Source organism: Colletotrichum jinshuiense, chromosome 9, assembly GCF_051148585.1.
Source record: "Colletotrichum jinshuiense chromosome 9, complete sequence".
In the NCBI taxonomy this organism is placed as follows: Eukaryota; Fungi; Ascomycota; class Sordariomycetes; order Glomerellales; family Glomerellaceae; genus Colletotrichum; species Colletotrichum jinshuiense.
The window spans coordinates 339,357-358,062 of NC_139316.1; the positions used below are offsets into that span (position 1 = coordinate 339,357).

An 18,706-nucleotide genomic window follows, 5' to 3' on the forward strand; every position below is an offset into this window, starting at 1 on the left:
TGTCGTTCGCCCCGCGGCACTGGCCCCCCCCGGATTCGCAGCCGGGCCTTGGCCACCCCCTGGAGCAATGCACAAAGCTTGCTTGCTTGCGCTGGGCGAGAGGCGGCCCCCGTCTGCTATCTGGTTTGCGCCGAAACGCACGGCGTAGAAAAACGTTGAGAGAAGAGGAGACAGAGAGAGAGACAGAGACAGAGAGACAGAGCCTGGGAAAAGTTTTCCCACCCGCCATCCCGGACTCTCGCGACACCCCCGCCACGAGTCAGTCAGTAACATTCGCCTGCTGTGCGCGTCCAACTGCCCACGGCGACCGGGTATGCGCACCCGCTTTGCATGTTATTCTCGGTTTGGCTTAATTACCTCCGCGCTGGGGTCCCCGCACTCCTCCTGTGGGGACTCCCAAGGCGAGAGATGCAGCATTTTGACACGCTCCTCCAAGGTTCTGCGGCAACGAAATGACGTTGTTTCGAACTGGCCCGTGATGGGACGAGGCGGGAGAGGAAAGGACGCTGCTAGCGGCTGCTTGTTCTCGTCAACACCATCTGTTGCATGGCATGCCCGAAACTGTACATATAGAACCGCATCCCCGTCCCATCGCGAAAGGCGTCTGTTCTCTCTCCCCAGACCCAGTTAGTCACCTCCATCCCTTGGACCCCAGTCGTTCGCGATAAGCCGCCGCTCGAGAGAGAGTGTGAGAGAGAGAAACACCCCCCCCCCCCTCCATCTGAGCGACAAGGCAAACGCACTCCTTTAGCACCATCACCATGACCATCCTCGTTGGGCGACCGCTCAACTGGGCCATCACGGCCACGGCCGGCTCCGGCTTCCTCCTCTTCGGATATGACCAGGGTGTCATGTCCGGCCTGCTGACCGGTTACGCCTTCACGCGGACGTTCCCCGAGATCGACACCAGCAACGGCGGCGGCGGCAGCTCCTCGCTGCAGGGCACGGTCGTGGCCATCTACGAGATCGGGTGCTTCTTCGGCGCCATCTTCTGCCTCCTTGTCGGTGAAAGGCTCGGCAGGCGGAAGTGCATCATGCTCGGCTGCATCGTGCTCAGCATCGGCGCCGCGCTGCAGGCCTCGTCCTTCGGGATCCCCCAGATGATAGTCGGGCGCATCGTCGCCGGCCTCGGCAACGGCATGAACACCAGCACCATTCGTGAGTCATGACCCGTTGCACCCGTGTGCATGTGCGCGCGCTGTGCTGTGAGACGCAAAACGCTGACCCCCCGCAACAGCCGTGTGGCACTCGGAGCTGATGAAGGCCGACAACCGCGGGCGCGGCCTCGCCATCGAGCTCGCCATCAACATCTTCGGCGTCGCGCTGTCGTACTGGGTGGACTACGGCATGAGCTACGTCGCCAACGACTCGCAGTTCCGCTTCCCGCTGGCCCTGCAGATCCTCTTCGCCGTCGTCACCTTCCTGGGCGTGCTGGTCCTGCCCGAGTCGCCCCGCTGGCTCATCGCCCACGACCGCCACGACGAGGCCCGCCACATCCTCTGGGCCGTCGAGAAGGACGCGCGGTCCATCGCCGAGACGGAGCCCAGGCTGGAGCGCAACATGGCCGAGATCCAGGCCGCCATCCGCGAGGAGCGCGAGGCCGCCAACGCCGGCAGCTTCCGCATGATGTTCAAGAACGGCGAGCAAAAGTTCTTTTACCGCACCATGCTCGGAATCGGCGGCCAGTTCATGCAGCAGCTGTCGGGCATCAACCTCATCACATATGTACGTATAGACGACCCGCCCAGCAGCGTGATAACCCCGGGCATCGAAAAAAAACAAAAGTGACTAACAAAAAGGACAGTACGCCCCCGTCATCTTCCAGGAGTCGGTCGGCATCTCCCACAACCTGTCGCTGCTGCTCGCGGGCTTCAACGGCATCGCCTACTTCTTCTCGTCGCTCATCCCCATCTGGGTCATCGACCGGCTCGGCCGCAGGAAGCTCATGCTCTTCGCGGCGGCGGGCCAGTGCGCCTGCATGGCGGTGCTCGCGGGCACCGTGTCCAACGGCAGCGTGCCGGCGGGCATCGTGGCCATCGTCATGCTCTTCCTCTTCAACTTCTTCTTCGCCGTGGGTCTGCTCGCCATCCCCTGGCTGCTGCCGGCCGAGTACGCGCCGCTGGCGATCCGCACGCGCGCCGCGGCGCTCGCCACGGCGTCCAACTGGATCTTCACCTTCCTCGTCGTCGAGATCACGCCCGTCAGCATCAAGAGCATCGGCTGGCGGACCTACGTCTACTTTTGCGTCTTCAACGCCTGCTTCGTCCCGCTCATCTGGTTCTTCTACCCCGAGACGCAGAACCTCAGCCTCGAGCAGATCGACCGGCTGTTCACGGGCGGGAAGGTCCAGCTGCACTGGAAGGCGAGCATGGGCACGCCCGGCGAGGCGGGGAGCGCGGCCGCCGCCGCGACCGAGAAGGACTCCGAGTCGGGCTCGGGGGAGGTCCTCCGCGTGGAGAACAAGGACTACGCTTCTTGAGGAAAGCGATTCGGGGGGTGAAAGTGATGGGTGTGTAATTAGTGGTGGACCTTTTTATGACGCGGGTTCTGGGGATTAGGGGTTGGGAAGGGTGGATGGATGGGTGTAAAGTTTCGTTTCACACCATGCGAGATGGTTTATGATATCCAACGGCTCCTGCGTGCCGTTAAAAAAGGTGGTTTAAAGAATGAAAGAGGGGACCGTAGTGCGGCAACATTTCATTGCGTCGAAAACGCGGACCGGAAACACAAAAGAATAATTATACATTTTCTGCCTTTTGTTTCTATCTTCAAGCAAATAAAATCCCCCCCGCCCCCTTTTCAACGTCAAGACGCTCCCCAACACGGCTCACAGCTTGCTGTCCTTCCAGACGGGCTTCCTCCTCTCGACGAAGCTGCGCACGCCCTCGGTCATGTTCTCGCCGGCCTCCATGCGGCGGTAGATGCCGCGGTCGACGCGGGCGGTGGCGTCCTCGGGCCCGAGGGCCTCCCAGCCGCTCTTGAGCCCCTCGCGCGAGACGATGACGGCGTCGGGCGAGTTGCGCGCGACGGCCTCGGCGGCGCCCAGCGCGGCGTCCATCAGGCCCTCGGGCTCGACGACGGCGTTGACGAGGCCCCAGGCGAGCATCTGGGCCGGGGTGTAGTCAGCGCGGCCGAGCAGGGCCATCTCGGCGGCGCGCTGGCGGCCGACGGCGCGGACGAGGCGCGGCAGGGCGCCGGCGATGGCGACGACGCCGATGGTGACCTCGGGCAGGCCGAAGCGCGCCGCCGTCGAGGCGTAGACGAGGTCGGCGTTGATGGCCATCTCCATGCCGCCGCCCAGGCAGAGGCCGTTGACGGCGGCGACGACGGGCTTCTTGCCGCCGCGGTTCGAGAGGCCGCCGAAGCCGGCGGACGAGGGCCACTTCTCGCCGGGCTTGGCCGCGGGGTGGGACGACGTGACGACGGGCGCTGCGGCGGGCGGGGTGGGATCCGCGGAGACGGAGGACGGGGTGGTCGGGCCGCCGTTGGAGTTGGCGTTGGCGGCGGCGTTGCGCACGTCCCACTCCTTGAGGTCGGCGCCGGCGCAGAAGGCGCGGCCGGTGCCGGTGAGCACGGCGCAGCGGAGCGAGGGCTCGGCGTCGTACCACTCGTACAGGGCGGCGAGGGCGTAGTGCAGCTCCGAGGGGATCGAGTTGAGGTGGCGCGGCCGGTTGAGGGTGACGAGGAGGACGTGCGGGCGGGGGAAGGTGATGTCGACGGAGGGGACGGGGGGGGGAGGGGTCTTGAAGCCGGACATTTTGTGCTCGTTTGTGTGTGTGTGTGTGTGTGTGTTTGATGTTGTGAGTTTTGGGGATACGGTGTGTGGTTGAGGCGGAGGAAGAGGTTGAGGCCGAGTCGTAATATATCCAGGGGGAACCGGCAGTGAGAGAGGAGTTTCAACGGAAGAGCTCCAAGTTGGTTGTGGTGTTGAAGCGTGTCTTGAGGCGGTTCCGACTCGGCAAGGGCGCGTCACGCGGTGTGAGTGTAGCTGAGTGCCAATTGCTTCAATTGAGATTTCCCCTTACAAGTTTATACTGAGTGGTGATATCTGATAAGGACTGGACCAAGTAGGATGAGAAGAATGAGGTTGGGGACATCCGGGGGGGCCGTGGTGCCTGGGATGATGTCGTGTTACAGGGGGCGCTTTGGCGATTTGCCTCGGCTTGTTGGTGTAATCGGGGGTGCGTTGCCGTGCGGGGTACACCGAGCTCGGTGTGGGGCGGCGAGGCGCGGCGCGGGAAGCCCAGTGATGGAGGTGTGCAAAAAAAAAGCCGGGGCATTGATTCACTGGAGACATGCTCCCGTCGCTGGGGTAATTAGCTCCCGGACCCGCAATGTTGGCGGGTACACAGCGTCGGTTGGCGGCTGGCGGCTGGCGGACTTGGCTTCGAGCGCAGAGCCTGTGTTTATGAACCAGGGAACGTCGGGTCGATTGAGGCTCTCCATGTCTAATGTAGATGTCCTCTAGTTGTGTCATCAGTTGGGAGCACATCCGGTCTCGCGGCGCATGGGTATTTCTCGCCCTAGTGCGTTCTGTCTGAGGGGGAGCGCGTACTACAGACGGTTCATACATACCCATTAGAGGGGTCCTCTTCGTCATGCATATGGCGCAACAGGAACATACAACCCCTATTTACCGATATGCCGCTTTGCGCTCTGGAGCTTTCGGCGAGCAGGAAGAACACGCAGTCCTCGAGAGCACCTCGGCATGACTTACTAGTAGCAGCTTTCACGCGCAGCCATCGTTTTGAATGAACGGCTGCTCCCTCCTTGGTTGCCTTCTTTTCATGTTTCAAGCGACGAGTTCAGGTTACGTGTAGGCTGCAAAATATCCAGCTGATCTTCATGCTCTCAATCCACAACGGCACCCGTGGGTTGTGATTGACAGGTTTGTGGACAAATCATTTTTGCAAATCTCGTGTCCGTGTCCCCAGCCTGGGCACCCTTCTGCTTGGGGAAGGCCAACCCTTTGTTGGCTGGGCTCAGTTTAAGCTCTTTTCAGATTCGGCCCCGTTTATCTCACCTTGGCGCGCATGCATACCCACTCGCAACATGTGTTGTCCCAAAAATAGGACTTGGGCTGTTCTAGTTTATTCTCCTAGCCAGTATATAGCATCTACCACGTCCCTTGGCTAGGAGGACGCATGGTATCCCAACCAACCACACATCTCAGGATTCAACATGTGGTTTCCCCCGCGGAACCAGTACAATACGATGTATCTGAAGCCATACGGCAGCATTCTTGGAGATAATGGTTGCGTGATATCCCGTCACTGTGTAGATAGGGGAGAAACCCGAGCCTGGGCCTATTAATAACTACTCCGAGGTCGTGGGGGTCTACCAGTGCCGATTGCTCCACTTCCACGGTCTCTTCGCCAAGTTGGCTGACAAACTCCATCAATACCATCATCATGTCGGACATCATGTGTTCGACGGTCGTCGACAACGCACGGCGTTCCATGTTGCTTTAGACGCTTGGGAAAATCCATGTTGTTACAAAGGATGTTTGTCGAAGTGAATGACAGCGAAATACCACGAACCTATGTACATGTCCCCATCAACTCTTATCCCCGCCTGAGTGACACAAGATCGCTAGAAACACGGAAAGATGCGCATTGTTCAGCCCCCTATACCAAAACCCCCGTCGCACCACATGGCCTGGCCCACTCACAGCCCTCTAGGTTGACGGCTCGCCTTCCCGCCGCTTGTGCTCCGCTGCGGGGCTCAGAGACCGAGGGCTTGGCTGTTGATCGTGGCGCACATGCTTTCGTGGTACGCGGGCGTTACGTTGACATGCTCGATGCAGGCCGAGCCGCAAGGGACAGGTGTAACGACGCCATTGTCGCCAACGCCTCCCACGCCATCGGCCATTTTCACACAAGCGGGTGGCGGCTCGTCAACCCGAATGTGGCCGTCGCCGAGAATCCGGAAAAGGTCATTGCTTCGCAATGGCCGTCCCTGCCAAACTTTGCCACAATTCGAGCTATAATCACAAGTTTTATGTGACGATGATACGTACCAGATTGTGGTGAGGTCGAAGAGTCATCAAAGAGTTCGGAGATGCCGAGGGTGGCATGGTTTACTTGGTGCGTAGTTGGAGAATATTCATAGTCCCGAGGTGCTGGCGCGTATGCCCACCGCGATATTAGAGGCCGTTCCTATGATTTGGAGGCACCGGTATTGTAGCGTAGGTAGCAGCTTTTCCAAAGGGTTACCACCGATGACTTTTCCAATCGAAGTTCGCCTTTTGAGGGCCAGTGAACGCGACGCTGCGTGTACTTCCAACGATGTATACACTTCCATGGCTTACGTAGAACCCCTCAACAGATTCATCGTTTCGTCCCATTGGAGTCTAGACGTCAGATAACGGGCAATGAGACCAATCTTTGAGGTACTGGATTAGGTCGGAAACTAATTTTATACGATGAAGCAACACCATTCAGATTGAAATTCAGGAGTGTCTACTCATAGATACACTAGAGTGAATTGGGTAAAAACGATGCATTATCTTGTATTTTCTTTCCCTTGTAAAAGCCCGTTTCAAACCGAGAACCTAGACCTAATATTCACCCCATTACAATCTGCTTCCTCTTTTCCCTTACTAATTTAGCTGCGCTCCCTTGAATCGAGGCGCAGCAAAAACGATGTGGGTTGCTGGAGGCTGATATTTGGTTCCTACACCCACCCCACTGTGGAGACAGCAGAATGCGAAATGCGAAATGCGAGCATGATGCGGGTCGCGAGTTGCGAGTTGCGAAGTACGACAGATCGCGCAAAAAACAAATTTGACAGAGAGAAAAAAGAAAAAAAAAAGGGAAAAGACAACCTACCTGTCCAATAATCCTGACGGTTCTTGAAGATGGTATATAATCTCACATTTACTCTATGGAACTCGTTCTTTCGCTCTCCAGGCATTCGATAACTACCCCCCTTTCCTCCTTTTGCAGTTCCATTTTCTCGACTCGTAAACTTATCGCCGGATCGTCAACCACGGTGCTGGAAAATAAAGCTCCCGTCTAACACCAAAATGGCGTATACGTTCTACGAGTACTCCCCGTCCGGGGCGGCTGCCATGATCTTTTTAGTCGGCTTCATCATCTGCACCGGGTGGCACGCCTACATCGTCTTCACCCGGCGAGCGTGGTACTTTACACCCTTGGTCCTAGGCTGTATATGTGAGTTGGTCCCACGGTTTCACTGTCAAAGAAAAGAAAAGAACAGAAAACCCCCCGTTGGACCGAGAACCGACATGGACCCCCGACATGACAAGCCAGCTAATTTTCCTTTCCGCTCCTCTTAGTGGAACTAGTCGGCTACCTAGGCCGCTTCCTCAGCTCCTCGTCCCCGTCGAACCTGGCCTTCTTCATGATGCAGACCCTCTGCCTCCTCGTCGCACCCGCCCTTTTTGCCGCCTCCATTTACATGGTCCTCGGCCGCCTGATACTCTTCCTCCGCAGCGAGCACATCTCCCCGATCAAGCCTTCGCGGCTCACAAAGATCTTCGTCGTCGGCGATGTCTGCAGCTTCCTCGTCCAGATCATGGGCGCCGGCATGCTGGCGGGGGCCAGCTCGATGAACACGGGCAAGACCATCATCCTGCTGGGCCTGGCGGTCCAGATCATCTTCTTCGGCCTCTTCATCACCGCCTCGGCCGTGTTCCACACGAGGCTGGTGCGGCGCGTGCCGCACCCTGTCATCGGCGAGGAGGCGCACACGGGCTGGAAGCGGTTCTTCAGCGGTTGGAGGGGCGTCATGACCGTGCTCTACATCGCCAGCGGTCTCATATTTGTGCGCTCAATCTTCAGGCTGGCCGAGTACGTGGAGGGAAAAGACGGGGTGCTGCTCAACACCGAGGTCTACCTCTACATCTTCGATGCTCTGCTCATGCTTGGCGTCGTGGCTATCACGGCCGTTTTCCACCCCGCCAAGTACGTTCCCGGCAAAAAGGACATCATGGCCTTGCAGGACATGGAGAATAACTGAATCATTAACCCGTGTGGGTGTGTGCGGCTTTCATTTATAGCAGTGCGGGTATTGGCGAGGTAATAAGTAGCGGTTCTGGCCGGGGGCGGGGGGAGGTGGGGGGTTAGAGGAGATGTATAATTAGTTCCCCCTATTCTTCTAGACTTAAAAATCTTTGATGCGAGTCTTTGTCATTTATGTGACCAACCGGTACAAGCCCGATGAGGAATCTCGTCAGCAGGTTCGTATCCTTGACCAGGACCGCCACTCTGGGCGCAGACAAGTACCCGACCCACTCGGGTCCGACGACGGAAGCAATCTTCTCCATGTCCCTCGAGGCGACGCCCTCGTACACCCAGATCCGCGGGAACCAGTGGAAAAAGGCGAGGTAGTAGCTCATGATGACCAGGGCCCTCGGCCGTTCCTGGCGGGCCAGGTTGACGAACCCGGACGTGACGAACACGAACGGCCACGCCCTGACCTTGAACTCGACGCACGAGGGGGACGAGAGCCCGCAGGACGGACACGCCAGGGCGCCGAACAGCCTGCCGATTCCCTGGACCGCGAGGCGGATGTCGTCGCGGTGGTCCCAGTCCTCGTCGTCCTCGCCCGTAAACCGGACGGCCTCCTCTAGCTCCGGCGGGACCGCCACCGGGGACCAGTGGCCGAATGCCGCGTCCCAGCCGCCCATGTCCCGCTCCCCGCCGCGGCTGGGGTTCATGGCCCCCCTCGCCGGCAGGATCACCCGCGGCCCGATGGTCAGGGCCAGCCAGTTCGTCAGCCAGATTCCCTCGTACCCGGACAGCCGGTCGGCGGCCAGGGCGGCGATGGCCAGCAGGACGGACGTGGTGACGACGGCGCGGGCGTTGCCCTGTGAGAAGCACGCCACCTGCTCGCGCAGCCCACTCAGGGCCTGGTTCCAGTACTGCGCCACGGGCAGGTCGGCAGCCAACGCCGGCTCGGTGCTGGCCATGTGGAGCAGGGCGACTGAGAGGATCGCGTCCATGAGGAAGTGGTGGTGGAAGGCGAGCTTGGGGACGTCTACCTGCAGGGTCGTGGACGTGACACCCCCGAGTTGGAAGGCCTTGGTGAATGACGTGACGGTGGAGCTGGTGAAGTGGTGCAGCAGGCGGAGCCGGAGCATTTCTTGGCGGGTGTAGTTGCAGAGGAGACTTGGCGACGCCACCTCCCGGTCCGTCCCGGGCGAGGCGAGCAGGCGGCTGTCGTCGGCCCCCCGAGGACTTCCCGCGGCGACGGGGTGAGTGTCGGGCTGCGCGCCGTTCTGACGGGCCTTTCTGACTAGGTCATCGCCAGGCCGTGAACGTTTGTCCGGCGCAACGTACCGGCACGGAGTCTGACGTCTCTCACAAGCCGAACATGCGGGTTTCCGTTCGTCGCACTGCAATTTGATTCGCGGGTTTAGCTAGAGCTTGGCAGCGTCGTTGCCGCAAGACCTGCCGACAGACAAAACAAGTGTTGGGGGATGGGTATAGTGGAGGGGGGTGACTATACGTACCTTTACGCGTCTTGTCTTGCAGTCAATGCAGCCGCTTCTCGACTTGGTGTGATGCCGCATACCGCGCGGCTTCGCAAGTGAGGGCGAGGGCGAGGACGACTCCATGGCGGACAGAACTTGAAAACCCTCAACCCAGTGACTCTAGAGGGAAAACTCACAACAAAAGTGGCCCTGTGGTTAACGGAGGGTGTGGTGTAAACTTCACGAACAAGAACCTCAAAGTCGTCAGTGACAAGCAGCAACAAGGCTGTGCTAGGGAGGCGTGCCGTATCTCTGGAATAAATTTAGATAGAACAAAACCGCGGTGGGGACGGTCAGGGGAGTTTGTGGATACGACTCTTTGGGTGGCTGTGTTGCTTGCGTGTTTTGCGGGAGGGCATCATCCCTGTTTGAGGGCGCACTACACGAGACCTGCAGCCACAATGCATCGAGGGACTGGATCTGAGCAAGATCTGACTAGGGACCTGTTCGAAAACGTTTCTGAAGGAAGCATGCTCCCGCGCGCCCAACGATCAAAACAGGAGTTCTTGAACATGTCATATATTTCGTTGCCTGCAACAGCATAGCTGTCGCCCGCCGTGTTAAAGGAACGATGATGATGTTGCTCCGTTGCTACTGCGGGTAAAACTAACTAGCGGCGGCGCCTGAGTCAGCTCTGTAACTAGCGAGATTGCTGTTTCTAACAGCGTATGTCCTTGAAGTGTTAGCCATCGAAAAGAAGTTCCTAGAAGCTAAACCAAAACCATCCCAACAGTGTGATCGATGCGGTTGTGTCTTAGCTCCCAACATTAAAGGCCGAATTCTGCGTGTCGGCTTTGGGTTCCTGTTCTGCGTCCTGGACTGCTCTGAATCTACATACTAGCCGTCCATCAACGAAGCAATGGAGAAAGCTGCTGTGAAGTTCGGTACCCGGATGATGAACAGCGGTAGTCAAGAGAGAGGATAAAAATAACAAAACTAACAGGCTTAAACTTGGAATTTGCTTTGCTTGTTCATGAGAAGTTTGAAGTGAGTTTGCTTCAAGACGTCCACAGCATCGACCTTTACGTTCCAAACCATGCATGTCGTGTATTCCAATGCTAATAGGACTCAACATATACAAATCGTGTCGTGCTCTCATCAGGAAGAATTTTAATTGTGTTAACCAAACTCCTCTGCACACCATTTCACTGGTTCACAGGGACCATTTCACTGGTTCACAGGGATTACCTTAACAATCAGAATTCAATTAAATTGGAACATTGAAGCATCCACTGAAAATATCTCTTCGAAATTCAACAGTCCAACCATAATAATCTAATTATATATACGTATACATCATAATCGTGAAGGTGGCAACAGTTGTCCTGGAAGTTAGACGGTAAGTGTCGCTACATAGAGAGAGGTTCTATACCACTGGTACCCCTCCACCGGTGAGGCTTCATACTGCCGTCAAAGCTTGGCTATCACGTCGGTGCAGTCAGACATGCTGCCCTTATCGTTGCCAAAAAGTGACATCCTATCCATTCTGTCTTATATTAATACCGGAAATGCAATGCAGACGGACAACTACTTACGATTTCTTGAAGCTCTTGCTCCACTTGTCTTGATCGCCGATAAAGCCCTGAAACCATCTGCCAACGCTGTTCGCTTCCGAGGTTGAGATGCTGGAGTCCGAAGGGAACACAAAGACTCCAGGAGGGGCGGTGCCTGTTGTGGCGAAATCGTGCGTCTGCTTGTAGTAGCTGACGTCCAACTCTCCAGGTCTGTACCAAGGACCAACGTTAGCAACTCTTGAGCTTTCTTTTTCTTTTTTTCTGCAATAGTACGGCTATTGATTACTCACGTTGAGTCCTGCGAAGCTCCTGCCTGTGATGCGTTTACAAAGTTCTGCGTGGAGGTGCTGTGGGCGCCGAGAAGGGCGGCGAGAGCCTCCGGATCAAAACCCTTGGCCTTAAACAGAGCCAGGAGATTCTCGGGCGTATCGAAAGGACTAGGCAGTCCACCCGCTTTGGCTGAGTTGGTGTTATCCGCTCGGCCAATATAGGTCCTGACTTTAGGTCCACCGGGGCACAAGAAGATTGCAGCGTCTGGAACAGTATGTCAGCTACCGTAAAGCGATAGTCTAAACAGAGGCAAAATGATGTGATACTCACTTCCAGCAAAGACAATCATATCCGCCGCGGTCACGTTATACCTCCCAGCAAGATCCTTCAACGCCCCCGCAATGTTTTGCAAACCCCTGTTCTCGATCCTATCGAGCTCGACATCCGGGCTGACGCCGACAATTAACGACCCGTCACACCCGCCGCTCTGCCCCTGGGACTCGTCCCACGAGCCGCAGTCGTGGAAAATGGCGCGAATGGCACCTCTCGCGAGAGCATTGCACTTGGCGCCATCGAGGAAGAGCGAGTTGAGCTCCGCATTAACCTGTGTCCAGACGTCTGGACACTTGGGGGCGCGAGCCTCCAGTCCTCGAGCTAGAGCAGCGAGAGAAGAAGGGGTATCTCCAGACTCGGGTAGGGCAAACGCGTTGGTAAACGCCAAGAGGCCAGTGAGAAGGAGAACGTTTGCGCGCATCTTGAAACGATTGTGTGATAGTGCGGCAGGTGAGAGAAGTAAGTGATGATCGTTGGCTGGCAGCTGATGATGTCCGGGCACGGAATACCACAATTTCATCGTCGGCATACCATATTTATAGAATCCAAATGTGCTGTTTACTTTTAGTATCATTCTTCCCATCCCCAAGTGAACACAGCACCCTAGAATATGCAGGTCCGGTGGCCAAGTTCAATAGCCTCATGCCGGCGCCGGTAATTGTCTTTCTATCTTGCTTCCCTCAGGGGCCGCATCGCTGGCCGATGGCCTGGTTGCCTGATCTGTACATCGGAAACTCGCGAATCGGATCTCATGAGTACAGCTTAGAAGGCCTGTAGGGGTGTTTGGATGATATCCCGATACTGTATGTTGGATGCTTCTTGGCGTCACCAACGGAGGCGAGATAAACGGACATTGACGCATTGCAGACGGACGGACACTCCAGCTGCTGGCTCCGTTGGAGCTAGCCAGCAACGTTCTTAGTGTGCTTACATTCGGACGCACTAACGGTGTTGTCAACCAATTAGAAGGGGAAAGCCATTTCCACAACTGATGCGAGCATGAGAGCCGCAGCAGCCCAGCGATCTTGGCCGCGGAAACTGGACAGAAACCGGACGGCATGAGGGCGACTTGCAGATTTGGACTTTTGTTGCTGCAAGGAAAGATATCGGTCGCCTAAGAGGCTGGTGCAAATATGCAAGAAAATCACTCCACAGAGAATTTGAGCGACCGAGGCTCACCGCCTGCGAGAGACTGAATTCACAGCGTATTGCCTACAACTCGTAGCATGCGTCTACCTGACTGCCAAATGAATAATACCAGCGACATTCCCATCAGAGTCTATTTGGGGTTCAAGGCAAATCCTACGCCATTGGTAATTGTCTACAAGTTTGGACATTTAATTCGGATGCCTCGCACGGAGAAAGTCTCTGAGTCCGAACCCGCCAACCTCGGCATCCCAAATAAGCTGACATCCCAACACACTGAGACATTCCACGGCCCAGACGGAGCTGGACGCCGTCAGCGCATTCCTGCCGGGTGTAACACAACATCAACAAAAACCCACCCGCTGACATACACGCTCACCGACATTGGGTCCCGGACATCTGGGCCGGAGATCTCCAGCCTCCGCGGTGCGCGACCCCAATCCACCCCTGGCCTTTTGCGCAACGACGCCACAAAGGAACGCCGAAGCTTCGCTCCCTCCCGCAGACTTGCGCCCAGACTAAGGCCCGGACCAGCCTCCGTTGCTACCCAAGCAGCCATGCTGCGCGCGTGTTGTGCAGGAGGAGGGATTTGCTTGGCCGATGTCTGCAGGTTGCTAAAGGTCGGACGACCGTGGTTGGCCAGCTTTTTCTGAAGCAACACGCCACAACAGACCACCGAAATTAGAACGTGGGAGAGGCATCGGATTTCAAGCCTCTTTTGGTGGACTTCGTACCTTACATCGTACGGGAAAGAGCTTCATGAAAAACACCACTGCACCAGATGCAGCTTTACGATCGATGTCCCCGGTGATTGAACTTTCCACCAGTCCCGAATAAGGGCCTAGTTGGTTAATGACCGTAACCTCGCAGAACAATACGAGTCGGTATCGTCTAGCAGCAGACAATCAATGCCTGGCGTCGTAAGGCATATGTTCGTTTTATTTCTCGCTGTTTTTAGACGAATGGTGCGTAGCAGCGCAAACACCATCATCGTAACATAGAAATTGGCTCTTTCCACAAGCAATCTACAACATATTCTTGATCTTTACCATAATAACCCGATTAGAAGAGCTCTCCTCTGAATGATCCAGGTTTCAATGACTATGGCTTGCTCAATTTCTTGCCATGAGAAAATCCATGGGGGATTTGGGGACTACAGCCGATATGAGGCCAGGTGCGATGGCACCTCCCATATGTTAGAAGCCCGAAGCTGCTCGACGGAGTCATAGAACTTTCAACCTACTGTGTTGTGATAATTCCAATAACAAAAGCTATGAGAAATTGGCAGACACCTCTAACGTCTCCTACCGGCGTTTAAACAAAACTATTCCACCAACGTCCCTTTCAACCCCAATTTGGACATCGTATTATTGCCCTCCTGCTTACACAACACAATGTCGTTCATTCCTAGAACGAAGATTTTCGCCCTTGCGACGCTGTCTCAACATTTTTCGTCATTTAATGTTCCTCGTGTTACAGGAGAGAAATCCAAGGGATTTTAAATGGCGGTAATACATGCCCAAATACTGAGATATAACTGGAGGACGGTGTCATCCGAAGCAGCTACCGGTAAGGCAGGCCTCGGTTACTAATAGGCAAACACTGTATTATTATGTTCGTCTCAGAAATTACATCTCATACCACTACAAATAATATCCCTTCTGGCATGATGTCGTAGCAACCTAACGGTAATAAGATCGGCCCGTACATACATCCCCGATGGACCTGTATGTCTATCAACATATTGATGGAACTGAATGAGATCAGATGGATGTTTATGGAACAAAGGTCATCCACAGGAGAATACCTTCTCTCTCGTTGTTAGCCACAAGAGTTTGTATTGGTCACATATTACATCACGTAACTTCCTGGATCTTCACTGGCGAGCATTTTGAGACGAATCGTGGTATTCGTTCCCGGAATAGCCAGCCATTGGTTGCGCTGGCTCCGACAAATATGCATAAAGCGAAACTGTAGCAAGCACAGCATATCTGCGCGCCATTCCCTGGTCATCACTGCGGCATGCTCGGAATGCCCGGCGGTCCGGGTGTGAGGCAATGTGTAGCGGCATACCAAGTGTGTGGTGCGGGCAATATGCGTAGGGCGGATGAAAAAAAGGACGCCAATCGTCCGAAGGTCCCGAATCCGAACCCATGGGACCATGTCTCCATACGTTTTTAAGACGGAAGCCACCATCTAACGAAACCCCAAATTCTTGGCCAAAACTCCCTTGGTTGACTCGAGCATGTTGTCTCCTTGACCCCTGACAAGCTATGCCCCTGCTTAGTACCCGTCCATTTGGCTACCCGACTGGTTGAGCCCGAACTCGTGCGACTTGCAAGGCGCAACAAGGTGATTTTTAAACTTTCTTTATTTGTCTCTGTCCGAACACTCTTCACTCACCACACCATCTCACTACTCCTAGGCAGGTGTCAGAATTGTCGCAATGCGGCTCTCGATTTTGACTTTTGCACCTAAAACAGCAGACTGCCGGTGGCTCATGCCGCAACCTCACGAGTCAAGAACGGGCGAGTCCTCATCGCATCGTACGGGCAGATGCAGTCTGAAGTCTTGAACTCTATCTTCGGATGGCATTGGCCGTGCTAGAAACTCAGCGACACATACCTGCACCGGATCGTATATATCATCGGCGACCCAGTCCGGAACGGATAGAAGAAATCATTCATCACTTTCATTCTGAAATTCCGGGCTCAACTCTCTTTCTTTTTTTGCCTCTTCTTTGCACGTTCCTTTCCATCTGCGCAGTGCCGGCCATTGCTCTTTTCTGCATCCATTCGTTTGTAAATATCGAGAAAATTATAATCTTTACATTCTCTCAAGTGTCTCGACACCTAACCATAGACCATCATGAAGCCCACCTTCTTTACTCTCGTTGGTCTACTGGCCGCCTCTGTTGCTGCCAACCCAGTACCTTCTAGTGGCGGCGCTGCTCTTGCGATTCGGGGTAACGGCAACAATGGAGCCAATGCCGATGCCGGGAAGCAGGCCGGTCAGAATTCTGCTACAGGAAAGGGGAAGCAGAACGGGAAAAAAGGCGGCAACCAGGGAGGCGGCGCAACTAACGGCACCGCTAACGCCGGCAACTCTGCCGCCGGTGGTGCCGGTGCCGGTGCTGGAGGTGCTGGCGCCGGTGCTAAGGCTGGCAATGCCTCAGCTCTTGTTCTGCCCGACGGTCGTATCAAACAGGACGCTACTCCTGAGAGCTTTAATGTTCTCGAGAGCGTGTTCAAGAGCGCTGTTGTCAAGGGAGATGGTAAAAGCACCAACTTCCATAAATTAAGGTACATGACTGACAGTGTAACTAGGTCTCAAATTCAGTGATATTATCACCTTCCCGGAAGGAGAGGCATCACTCGTAAGTCTACATATCTCCCAGTAACCGACCATATTTATCCGATACTAAACTCTCATCCAGTTCGACAAAGCCACCAACACCAAGGCCTTCGCCATCAACATCGACGACAAGTCCGTCTTCGTGCCCAAGGGCGGGGAGGCGCAGTCCAATATTCGCCGCGCTGATCTGCTTCCTAGCATTCGCTCTCAGCTCAACGATGTGGCCGTGACCGGCGTGCGCACCATGCACTTCTCTGTCAAGCGTGACGCCGCCAAGCCCCTCAACGCGACCCACGACTACCAAGTCATGAACCTCGAATCCAAGGACTTCAGCTTCCACCAGATCGATGTCCGCACCGGTGCCGATAATGGTAACGAGATTGCTGTTTTTGGCAATTCAAAGACCACTCCAGCCCCTGCCAAGCTGTTCTCCGCTCCTTTCGGTGAGGGTCAGTTTGAAAACTTTGCGCTCAAGATGGATTTCAATGCCAAGTATGTTTCCATTGCTCTGCATTTTTAGGAATACACGTTAACGTCCTATCTTTGACAGCACCGTCCAAGTATTCCACAGCACCGGTAACGAACCGCTCAAGCAGGTCACCGAGCCTCTTGCTAATGGTGAGTATTCCGCCAAACTCGGCCCAGAGCAAATGCTAATTAGTTACAGACCTCGCTGGTCTTGGTGAATACCACTTCTCCCTGCAGAAGAACGCTGTTGGGCAGGAGCCTCAGCCCACTGGTATCCAAGAGGCGATTATCTTGGGCGGAATCTTTATGGAGGACTCCACTGACGGAACAGTGACCCTTCAGTAGGCAGTAGAGTCGTGACCCTACAAAGCCATTCGGCTAAGTCTTATCGAGTGTCACAATGAGTTGGGGTCGAGGGTCCGTCTCTGATGGACCATATTTCGGATGACCTGGTGGACTCCAGCGCTAACCTCAAGTCTTCAAGACTCAAACCCTTTGAGTTTGCTGTCTGAACCTCGCAGGTACATTCAATCTGTGAAATTAGTTGGCAGCCGAAATAAAATGAATTAGTAACCCCCTGCTTGTATCGGTGATTCCTTGTGTCTTTTTCGCGGAGCCGGCCACGCCTCTTCATAAGAGTCAGGGAATTATATGCTCGCAATTCAATACGTCTCCCTTGGGGATAAACTCGCGATAACAATAAGTAGAAAGCCAAGAAGAAGCATGAGCGTTTGGCTAATTTGTTTCTGAAGGCTTTTCGGAGGTTTATAGTGAAACAAATTCCTTTTGGTGCTGCTTGACATCAACCTCTATTTAAGGCTAGCCACGAAAATCTCCTTTTGCTCTTATATAGATGAAATCATTCCTGGTGGTTTGAATGTCAATTACTCCTTTTCTTGCCTGGCCCAATGAATCCCCTCCACATGTTGTCTCGACGAATTGAAACGAGATATACAATTCAGGATCGACTTCAAACCCGCTTCTTTAAGGATGCTTCTTTTTACACTCGGCTAATCGTTGTGAAGGCTGACTTCAACAGCTTCAGCGTGAGGCTGATGCTTGGCACACCGAGTAGAAGACTGAGTTTATCCTGAAACCAGTTGGGGTGCCGAAAAGGTTTACACACCTACGTATTTTGAATCCCAGTCTTTTTTCCATTCGCACTCGAATTTGAACCTAAGATGCCTTCCGTTTAGAGAAAGCCAGAATGAAGTGAGGTGGCAAATCGATATATTTATATTTCGTGGATGGTACCCACGCTTTTAATCATTGTACAGTAGGCAGGCACTGATTGTCTCGTACATCAAAACAACGCTGAAGTTGGGCGAGGATGCCTTAAAACGGGTCACCGTGTGGTCAAGACTTTGGCCCACGGGAATAAACACGAGGATTTGGCTGAGTCATTGGTTTCCCCAGGTTCATTTGCTGTATCATATTTGTTATGTCGGTTGCGCTCGTACAATTCGGCATAGGAACAGCTAATCCTGGTAGTGTCAGAATGGCTGTTACCAGCCACAATATAGATAGTGGCGTAGATTGACCAGGCCATTTTCGACTAGAAGCTTTCCTGGAGCTAGGGCGTGCGGCCGACGGCGCATTCGTGTCGTCTGAGCTTATCGGAATTAACAATGCCTTCCTTCAAGTCCACGGATGTTTTCGCGCCTGGATATGGACATCTTCGAGGTCGAGTAGTTGAACTTCGCGACGTCTTGACGTCTTGATCCAATTTCGTGATGTTAAAAATGATGAAAATATGCGGAACTCCCAAAATAACTGATCCAGAGCATTCGGATTAATGTTCTGCAACATCGTTACCACTGGACAGGCTAAGGCTGCGCCGGCGGCCATGCCTTATCTAGCTTCAAGGGCCAAGACGGAAAATACCACCCAGACCACTGGGTTTAGCAACCAAGTCCGACACCCTCGCGAAGACTAGGGGGCTTGTCTTGGTATCGCGTCTGGCTGAACTTGAAGGATGTCTGAAAGATAAGTGGAACGACGTATTGGTGTCGATCGAACGAGGGGGGGGGGAGATCCCCCAGCCACGCGAAATGGAGTGGGGCCAAGGGTTCTTCTTCTGGATCCTTATCTTGGTGTCACATTCCAATCATCATCTTATCTA

At 54.7% G+C, this 18,706-nt stretch overlaps 6 protein-coding genes across 6 annotated transcripts; 3 read left to right on the forward strand and 3 right to left on the reverse strand.

Moving 5' to 3' along the window:
- Positions 1–761: 761 nt before the first annotated feature.
- EsH8_IX_000092 (general substrate transporter) lies at positions 762–2,479 on the forward strand (the record flags this gene model as incomplete). Its single annotated transcript, XM_083266428.1, has 3 exons — positions 762–1,158; positions 1,238–1,725; positions 1,805–2,479. 3 exons carry the CDS (start codon positions 762–764, stop codon positions 2,477–2,479), a joined length of 1,560 nt encoding a protein of 519 aa, XP_083129993.1.
- A 348-nt stretch (positions 2,480–2,827) lies between these two features.
- Positions 2,828–3,757, reverse strand: EsH8_IX_000093 (ClpP/crotonase-like domain-containing protein; the record flags this gene model as incomplete). The annotated part of the gene is made up of 1 exon (XM_083266429.1): positions 2,828–3,757. The coding sequence occupies one exon, from the start codon at positions 3,755–3,757 to the stop codon at positions 2,828–2,830; it is 930 nt and encodes a 309-aa protein (XP_083129994.1).
- Positions 3,758–7,027: 3,270 nt separating this feature from the next.
- On the forward strand, positions 7,028–7,983 carry EsH8_IX_000094 (RTA1 domain-containing protein; the record flags this gene model as incomplete). The annotated part of the gene is made up of 2 exons (XM_083266430.1): positions 7,028–7,175; positions 7,301–7,983. 2 exons carry the CDS (start codon positions 7,028–7,030, stop codon positions 7,981–7,983), a joined length of 831 nt encoding a protein of 276 aa, XP_083129995.1.
- A 130-nt stretch (positions 7,984–8,113) lies between these two features.
- Positions 8,114–9,583, reverse strand: EsH8_IX_000095 (Zn(II)2Cys6 transcription factor domain-containing protein; the record flags this gene model as incomplete). Its single annotated transcript, XM_083266431.1, has 2 exons — positions 8,114–9,361; positions 9,479–9,583. 2 exons carry the CDS (start codon positions 9,581–9,583, stop codon positions 8,114–8,116), a joined length of 1,353 nt encoding a protein of 450 aa, XP_083129996.1.
- A 1,326-nt stretch (positions 9,584–10,909) lies between these two features.
- EsH8_IX_000096 (uncharacterized protein) lies at positions 10,910–12,037 on the reverse strand (the record flags this gene model as incomplete). Its single annotated transcript, XM_083266432.1, has 4 exons — positions 10,910–10,985; positions 11,035–11,223; positions 11,304–11,547; positions 11,614–12,037. 4 exons carry the CDS (start codon positions 12,035–12,037, stop codon positions 10,910–10,912), a joined length of 933 nt encoding a protein of 310 aa, XP_083129997.1.
- Positions 12,038–15,630: 3,593 nt separating this feature from the next.
- On the forward strand, positions 15,631–16,929 carry EsH8_IX_000097 (uncharacterized protein; the record flags this gene model as incomplete). Its single annotated transcript, XM_083266433.1, has 5 exons — positions 15,631–16,036; positions 16,089–16,138; positions 16,199–16,608; positions 16,667–16,734; positions 16,784–16,929. The coding sequence occupies 5 exons, from the start codon at positions 15,631–15,633 to the stop codon at positions 16,927–16,929; spliced, it is 1,080 nt and encodes a 359-aa protein (XP_083129998.1).
- Between the last annotated feature and the right edge of the window lie 1,777 nt (positions 16,930–18,706).